Source organism: Gouania willdenowi, chromosome 14 (genome assembly GCF_900634775.1).
Source record: "Gouania willdenowi chromosome 14, fGouWil2.1, whole genome shotgun sequence".
Lineage (NCBI taxonomy): Eukaryota > Metazoa > Chordata > Actinopteri > Blenniiformes > Gobiesocidae > Gouania > Gouania willdenowi.
In genome coordinates, this window is record NC_041057.1 from 2,006,393 (window position 1) to 2,016,257 (window position 9,865).

At 34.5% G+C, this 9,865-nt stretch overlaps 1 protein-coding gene across 1 annotated transcript; it reads left to right on the forward strand.

Moving 5' to 3' along the window:
• Window positions 1–424: 424 nt before the first annotated feature.
• mrps31 (mitochondrial ribosomal protein S31) lies at window positions 425–6,824 on the forward strand. The gene is given in 9 exon segments (XM_028467202.1): window positions 425–531; window positions 1,871–1,984; window positions 1,986–2,144; window positions 2,146–2,298; window positions 3,166–3,318; window positions 3,382–3,525; window positions 4,546–4,619; window positions 6,288–6,425; window positions 6,490–6,824. Coding segments are annotated over 9 exon segments (1,278 nt in total). The 3' UTR covers window positions 6,726–6,824.
• The last annotated feature ends 3,041 nt before the right edge of the window (window positions 6,825–9,865 follow it).

Below are 9,865 nucleotides of genomic sequence, written 5' to 3' on the forward strand. Positions count from 1 at the left end.
AATTTATTTATTTTATTTGTTAATGTCGTTATCTATGTTTATTTTATTTTTCTAATAAAAAAAAAAAAAGATTGAATACATAAATACATGAATAAATATGTTGTCACAGTGGAATGTGGCGTGTTTGTATAAAATATATATATTTTTAATAATCGCAACTTGAACCTTTGAAATGGTGGCGGTAATGGGCCAAAACCTGGAGGTCCACCACCGTAATCTAAAATAAGAAGAAGAAGAAGAAGAAGAAGAAGAAGAAGAAGAAGAAAGAAAGAAAAAAAAAAAAAAGACGAAGAAGAAGAAAAACCGGAACGTTCATCGTCCTCTAGTTTTCTGGGGTGCCTTTACGGTGTTGCAACAGAGCTCAACCTCGGTTCCGTGGAAGGACGCAGTAAAAATAATAATTATATTAATATTAATTATAATCATGTTGAGGGTTTTACTTCGTAGTGTTTGTGTGGCCGGTCACCATCCAATCAGTGTGTACGAAGCCTGTTTGTTAGCGGCTAAATGTGACACCGTGTTACCGTTAAGGTGAGTGTTACCGGAAACGCACGAGACAACACCGACAGAGGGCGAACATGGAGTTTAATGGTGACACACTTCAGAACTAAAGCAACAAACTTCACATGTAAAACTTTATTTTACTGCAGTGATTCAACAAATTTAGATTTATTCAATCAGAACACTTGTATGCGCAACATCTGCTTTTGTTTACATGATTTGCTGCAGGTTTGATGAAATAATCCATGTTTGTAGGGTTGTACACATGATATGAAAGGCTTGTGACGTCATTTTATTTTGTCTGATCAAATAAAGACACAGTGTAGCCCTCATAGATCAATAAGCTAAAGATCATTTTCTTGAAAAAGGAAATATGTAAAAGGTTTGTTTTGATCTCCACTGTAAACACTGAGATAAAAAGTAGTTCAAACCAGACATTGCCTTATTTTAACCTATTTTCATCACTTTTTCTTGCCATATTTTTGCTCCTTTTAATGCATTTTTGCTACATTATTCCTATTTCTGACACTTCTACATCACATTTCAATGCCTTTCCTGCCCACATTATTTCCTACTTTCCAGACATGTTCAGCACTATAAACCCTTTCCACCACTTTTACCCCTAATGTCACATATGTTTGACCCATTATTGTATTATTCAAATGCCCCATTATTTTGCCAGTTTAAACTATTTTTCCAATATTGACACTTTAACTTTGTTTTACCTTTTTTTCTGTTCGTTTTTGCCCCACTTTAATTTGCAACTTTTAATCACTTTCAGTTGTTTTTAAATCCCATTTCTCCACATTTTCTACCATTTCTGTCACTTTTCACCCATTTTGTTTTTTGATAAAACAAGGATTTCCATCTTTAAGATTATATATACTATTTACTATATATACCATTTTATTTCTGATTAAAACTCTGGAACCTTTATTTTGCGGGTCGCAGGCTGAAAAGGTTAAGAACCACTGTACTAAAGAACTCCCACAATGCAATGCACCAAACTTTGCCAACAACATCAATAAGAGTGTTTACAGTGGAGAAGTTAAAAACAATCTTTCGTGCAGGAATTTTAACCTTTTTAATCTTTCATCTGATAAAAAAATGATCATCTCCACCAGCTTTAAAAACAAGTTTTAATAAAATAACACTTATCGTAGAGCTTTACAACGCAGAACTGCAAGGATTCATGCTTTAGGCTGACACTTCTATTTATTTATTTTTTTTCAGGTCATTGTTCATATTTTGAAATTCTTCTATTCCAGTTCATATGTTGTGGTGTAGAAGCCTATTAAAACATTTCCAAAGATTTTATTTACATTTGAAGTCTTGCAATATTAATGTCTAAGTCTTTTGTTGCTCCTAGAGCTGCAAACAACGTTGGATTCAACCATTTCAGCACGGGCTCCGTCTGCCTCTGTGAGAACAAAGACGTGAGCGTCCCTTCTGCTCAGGACTGGAACCAAATGCAGAAAAAGAGGAGATTCTGCTCAAACACAGTTGGTGGAGGAGAAGCAGGAAGTAGCAGTGGATGAAGGAGTCTCACAGGTGGATGTTAGCAGTGAAAAACCAAAGCAAGCCACGGCTGATGCAGCGAAGAGTGGGAAGGCGAGTCTGCTGGAGCTCCTCGGGGCCATGAAATGAAAGTAGAAGTGACCACAGAGGAAGTGAACTGAAACCACTGAAGGTGAAGGAAACCCCAATGCCGACCAATCAGCAGGCCTCAAAGCGGGCTGTGATGGAGAGCACCACCAGCATGTTCCAGAGAGCAACCGAGAAAGCGTCCACAGACAGGTGAGAGAGAACAGAAAGCTGATGGAATGCTAACGGTTGCTATGGCTCCCCATTAATGCTCTGTGATATAACTATATATATATAATCGTAGTACGATATAAAAATAGTCTACGATATAACCATCTATGGCAGACATAAGCAAACAGGCGGCCCGGGGTCCACATCAGGCCCTCGGTCCTAATTTTTTGCGGCCCCCAAAGTAAACATTTAAAATAACATAAAAATACACCAAAACAAAAGCAAGAATTAATTAAATAAAAACAAAAAAATCAAAGCATTACAACATTGCAGGAAGAAATACAGTAAAAGACAAGAGACAAAAACACAGTAAATACTCCAAAAACTATTAAAAAATGAACAAAACAACAACGGTAATACACAAAATTACTCCAAATAACACAAAACAACAAAAATACATAAAATAACACAATATACGAAATTACAGAAAATGAAAACAAAAGTACAAGAAATACTGTGCATACTCACAGTACTAACAAACAAGCAAAATGACAACAGAAATAAACAAACATTACTCCAAAAAAAACTCAAAATGAACAAACAAATACTGATATGATGTAATGGAGTTATAAATTCACTACAGGTACGGTTTTAAAACTAGCAGTGGACATTATTGGTGGTTTTGGCGCCCCCTGGTGGCATTTTTAGACAGAAATTGGTCTTGAAAAAGGAAAAGGTCACGTTACCAATTTATTTATCGAAACCATTTTTATATATAATAAAATATTTAATAAATAGCAATTTTCCATTAATTTCATGTAAATTTAAGTAAGAAATACAATATCAAGATATATGTTGTTTTCAGGATATAAATCTACTTATGTCGTGGTGTCATTTTTCTGTTCACAGTGAGGAATTGAATCCAGCTCTAGTTGCTGCAGCTTCAGCCGCCGCCTCCACCCTCCCCAACCCCCACCAGGCTGAGTCTGAGCTGCTGCGTCAGCTGAGGAAACGAAAGGCCATGAGCGACGCTCAGAAGAAAGCGAACGCTGAGAGTCTGGGGTACCATCGTTAGTTTCAGGGTCAAAATGAGAACTGTGTGTGAACAACGTGTCGTTATTGCAGAGTCATCATCGCTGACATGAAGGTTGGGAAACGCGCGGGACGACAGAGCAGCTCACCGGCTGGTCAGATCCTGTTTGATGATGATGGGCGGGGCTTCACGGCTGACAAAGGCATCACTGCAGAGCTGGCCAGTGTTCACAGGAGGTGTGATCCATTAAATCCAGTGTTTCTACAGGAAAATTAACAAATGAAAGCATTCAAAATATGGAGTTTATCATGTTTATTTTTAGTTAAAATGATAATCATCAATATTACAGCAAGCTCACAACACAACAACCAAAAACACACCAAAATAGGGAGAAAAATATACTGAATAACAAAAAGAATAGACAATATCAAAATACACAAAATGACTCCAAAAACACAAAATATGAGATAAAAATACTCACTATTACCAACAACACATATGACAACAAATACACACTAACTGAGAGAAAAATACACAAAAATAATGACATAACAAACAACCGAACAACTCCAAAAACACACACACAGAGAGAGAATATATTCAATAATACCAACAACACACAAAATAAGAGAAAAATATACTGAAAAATGAAAAAGAAACAACAAAATACACAAAATGACACCAAAAATCAAATCAATCTTCATTTATTTTCATACAATAAAATGCAGCTCAAAGTGCTTTTACAAAGATAGAAATAAATAAAACATCCATCCGTACAAAAACACACACATTAAGAGAGAAAAATACAAAAAATCACTACAAAACACACAAAAATAACAGAAACACACAAAACGACAAACAATCAAACAACACCAAAAACACACTGAATAATTAAAATAATACCAACAACACAAACTCACAAATAAGAAAAAAATATACTGAATAATGGAGAAAAAACCAGACAAACAACAATAAAATAAACAAAATGATCTTAGAACATGAACTGTAAACACAAAGGTGATTGTTGGTTTCACACCAGGAGGAAAATGACTGTAAATGATAAAAACTATAAAAATAAATCTATTCAGAAAACACTAAATACTGTTTATTTCTACTTATTCACAAAGTTAGATTCTTTAAATGTGTTTTTATGTTTTATAGATTTTTTTCACACAATTCTGAGCAAAATGTAGTTGTCGGACTTTTGAGAACCACTGGATTATTCTATTTATTCTGTATTTATTTTTGTTTTTAAGGAAAAGCAAACTTTCAGGGAAAAGACTGAACATCTTCTCCACCGTCAGTGAACACGACGCCGTTGAATCATCAGGTCATCGACTTCTAACCATGTTTATTTTATTTTAGCCTTAGTTTAACGTTTTTCAGGGTTTAACGTTCCCAAAACATGTCAGTGAGGGTTTAGTCTGTGTCATAGGGATTATTTATTATTATTTATTTTCTGTGTAATGTCGCCAACTGGTGAATATGGTTAAAAATCACGGATACGGGAATTTAAGTTTAGAATATTCAAAAAATACATAAACTTTTCATTGGAAAAATGTATTGGAATGAACCAGAAATGATGCTGATATTTTAGATGATGCTAAAATATTATTTTCCCGCTATATTTAACGTCTCTGTCAAAGGCCAATTTTCACTTTTAGAAAGTTTCTTGTTTATTCTGATGGAAAATTTACAACTTTGAAAATTCTGGTAATTTTGCCACCCATTGTTGAAATGTTATGTTATTTATTTTATTCTTTTGAATGGATGCTGTACTAATATCTATGTTTGGATACGATACAGTTCATTTAAATGACTCCAGTTTCCAGTTCATTCCAATAAATAATTGATTCATATTTTCCATAAATCTTAAATTCTCGTGGTAATTTACTGGAAAACTTCCGTTTCTTTGCAACCAAACAACTGAATCACATTAAAGCTTTGCACAAAATGTGTGATTATGTAGCACAAGATTTTAAACTAGATTATGAGCTGAATTTGACATATTTGTCAGATTTCTGCAGCTGTCAGACATTCCGTTAACTGTTTTCCAAGGAAAAATCTGATTTTTAATGTGTGATCTGATCCCAAAACTCCAGATATTTACATCAGGGGTTCTCAACTGGTCTCACCCTGGGACCCACATTTTTCAAAAATAGGTGTTGAAAACACATATTCCCTTCTTTAAATCATAAATCTACATATTTTCCTGTGCAACATGCACTTCACAACATGCCTAGCACAAGAAAAGTTTATTTCAAAATAAAAGACATGTCCAACATGAGAGACTTTAAGTATTTATTTATTTTTGAGCAGCTGTTTGCGACCCACCCAGTACAGGTTCGCGACCCACTTTTGGGTCCAGACCCACGAGTTTTGAATCACTGATTTACACCATATATTCAGCAAAATGTTGCCAGCAGGTACCATATGGTTGCAAAGAGGGCGGAACGTTTATGGTAAATTTCTACGGTAATTTAGGTTTGGGAATATTAAAAAATATTGACTTTTCATGGGAAATATTTATTGAAATTAACCAGAAATTAAAATTAACGTTTAAATAAGTGATGCTGATATTTTAGATGATGCTAAAATATAGTTTCATCTGTAAATTAGAAAATATCCTTTTAATTCTAATGGAAAGCTTTCAACTTTAAAAATTCTTGGAGTTTTGCCACTTTTGTTGAAATGTAATTATTTTTGTACGGAAGTTATGCTAATATTAAGATTTTAAATGAGATTATGAACCAAATTTGACATTTTCATCAGTTTGCTGCAGACGTTCAGTTTCCCATTTTCCAGAAAAAATATTGTGTAAATGTGTGATATTGTCCCAACTTATTCTATTTTAAAAATAGAGTAAAACATGTTTCAGATGAATTCAGACAAGTTCAGAAAAATCAGTAAAAATGGAGTTTTCCTGTAGTTTATGACAGTTTGGATATAGATTCCCTTCATCTTGTTAGAAACGTGTTCTTCTGTCTCGTTTGATCAGAACCCACCCTGTGGGACGTGGACTTTGCTCATCAGCTGACTCTGTCCACCAATCAGATGCCTCTTAGCGGCTTTGAGGAGATGATCCAGTGGACGAAGGAGGACAAACTGTGGGCGTATCCCATCAACAACGAAGCCGGTGAGTGTCCACTGAGGAGGAGGAGCTCAGAGTAGAGCTGATGTTTGTGCTGCTGGTCCCTCAGGCCTGGAGGAGGAAGCCAGCGTCCCGTTCCACGAGCACATTTTCCTGGAGAAACATCTAGAGGAGGGCTTCCCTGACAAGGGCCCCGTGCGTCACTTCATGGAGCTGGTGGTGGGGGGTCTGTCCAGGAACCCCTACCTCAGCGTGCAGCATAAGAAGGAGCACATCGCCTGGTTTAGAGAATATTTCCACCAGAAAGAAGACGTCCTCAAAGAGGCCGACAACTTCCTCAACTGAAGGAAAAAAACTCTTAGAGCGAAATAAAACCTTCAGCATCAAAACCTGTGGAAAAAAATATATTGACCTAAATAAAACAATAAAACATTTTTTTCTTAACTTTTTGTAGTGTGTGTGATTTATAACAAGAAAGAACAAGTTTCTGTTTATTTTTGTCATTTTTTTAAAAAACTTTTTTTTTGTATTTATTTTAGTCCATTTGTATTTTTGTGTATTTTTGTTGCTAGAGTTGGAGCTGCAACGAACATTTAAACCCTGCTTAATCTGATTAAAGTGAAATAGAAGTGTCTCTCACACACAAACACTCGTGGTGCACACACACAAACACTTGTAGCACACACACACAAACACTCATGGTGCACACATACAAACACTTGTAGCACACACACTCATGGTACACAAACACTCGTGGTGCACACATACAAACACTCGTGGTGCACGCACACAAACACTTGTAGTACACACACAAACTCTCATGGTACACACAAACACTCATGGTACACACACACACAAACTCTCATGGTACACACACACAAACTCTCATGGTACACAAAACACCTGTGGTGCACACATACAAATAATTATGGTACACGCACACAAACATTTGTGCACGCACACAAATCTCTGCAGGTGAATTAAACGTTTCTGCGTCACAGTCAGTGACAAATCGCACGATGCAGCAAATCAATGAAAAAATGTGTTGCCAACATTTTTAATAATTAATAGTAATTTTTATCGATTGGTAGTTTTCTGACTTTTCTCTTTTCCACACAGAATCAATTCAAAGACGTTTTTAGGCTGGCCTACAAACCTGAGTCATGACTCAAAGTGTTGTTGAAGCTTTACAAACACAATATGAACTCTGTGCTCCTACTAAGGAAGTGCTTTAAAAGTTAAACAAGCTCCTAACAATGTGCCTCAGTGATGCCATCACGTCTAAAAACACGTCTTACACAAACTGTTGTACAAAGTGGAAAGTGACACGCTGATGTTTCAAAGGGCCTCATTTCCACTGTTTGTTCCCTTTTCCTTAAACAGCAGCCGTTGGCATGATAAGATGTTGGAAAAGCACATTAAATATACGAAAAGAATGTTGTTGTGGAAAGACACCTGGGTACAAATATTTAGCACTTCACAGGATTACAGCTGAGAGTTATTCATCTAATAACAGTCTGTACATCCAGACTGGGATTAATACACTTAACGAATCCACTTTAAACCTTTAAAAAACTCTATCTGAATGTATCGTTATTTAACTCCAAGCACAATTATTCATTATTTTCATTCATAATTTAAAAAAAAAAGCCCCTTTCCTTTTTATATACAGTAATTTGAATGTGATCACTTGTCAGCTTCAATAAGTATTGAGGCATCAGGTTAGTTCACACATGGGCTCCAATGTAAAAGTGACTCCAGAGATGAACAAAAGGGCAACAAATGTACATTAAAAGTATACAAAAAATACACAAAATGACTCCAAACACAGACTAAAGGTGACAAATATAGACATAGTTTATCCAAAATAATACAAAAATACACAAATGACAAGAAAAAAAATTTGCACAAAATGTTTTAAAAACACACAAACAAAAACAAAATAATGCAAAATGACTCAAATAATCTAGTTTGGTAACAAATATATACAAATTAATCAAAAAACAAAAGTGAGAAAAATACACAATATGAATACAAATATGACTCATAATAGTATAATAATGACTCAACAGACACACAAAAGGTGACAAATATAGACAAAATGTATCCAAAATACTCACATGACAAGAAAAACAAAAACACAAAATGTTACCAGAAATACACAAAATACCAGAAAACTCTACAATGAACCAACATAATCCAAATACACACAAAATTAATCCAAAAATGCAGAAAATGCAGACGGAAAAATATACAAATGACTTCAATTACCCAAATGTCAACAAATATGAATCCAAAACATTAAAAACAGTAACAAAAAATACACAAAATGACTTCCAAAGACACCACAAAAGGTGGACCAATATAGACATTATTCATCCAAAATACACAAAATAATTCACAAATGACAAGACAAAATACACAAAATGACTCTCCAAAGATAAACAAAATGCCAACAAAATACACAGAATACCACAAAGATATACAAATCATCAAAATGCACAAAATGACCTCCTAATAACCGCAAACTGGCAACACATATAAACAGAATGAATCCAAAAAACACAAACTGGTAACAATAATACACAAAATGAATATGGACAATGACAAGAAAAAATACACAAAATGACTCCCAAGACACACAAAAAGTGGCAAATATAGACATAATTTATCCACAATAATACAAAATACACTAAACAATACAAATACACACAAAATAACAAGAAAAAATATATAAAATGGCTCCAAGGACACACAAAAACAAAAATACACAGAATACCAACAATTTATAAAAATCAACAAAAATGCACAAAATGACTCCAAACAAACATACACAAAATAACATTAAAAGTGTACAAAACACAACAAAATGCAGAAAAGGTGGCAGATATTGACATAATTTTACCCAAAATACAGAAAATATTACCAAAATACACAAATGACAAGAAAAATACACAAAATGCCACCATAAAAATGGACAAAATGATTACAAAACACACAAAAGGCAACAAATCTACAGAAATAATCCAAATATACACAAAATAATCCAAATATACACAAAATAAATCCAAGAGGCACAAAAGACAATAAAAATATACAAAATTACTCCAAAACCAAAATTGGCACCAAATATAGACAAAATGAATTAAAAAAACAAAACAAAAAAAACCACAAAACTAACATAAATACACAAAAAAGTATAATTGATGTTTTACCTGATTTAAAGCGACAGAGGGCGTTCACACGGACTTTTCAAATATCAAAATAAAGTCTGCAATATTTCATTTTTGTAGCTTTTTATGATAATTTCACATTAGTACTGAATTATTGATCAATGATTGTGTATTTCCAACAGTTCAGAGGCGGAGCTAAAGCTAGTGAATCGTGATTTTGTGATGTTGTGTTTTTGGAGGCGGTGAGAGGTCCTTGAAGGCATCACCGGTGTCCGCGCTGCTCCTCTGTGTTGCCAAGTTGGCGCGTTTCCG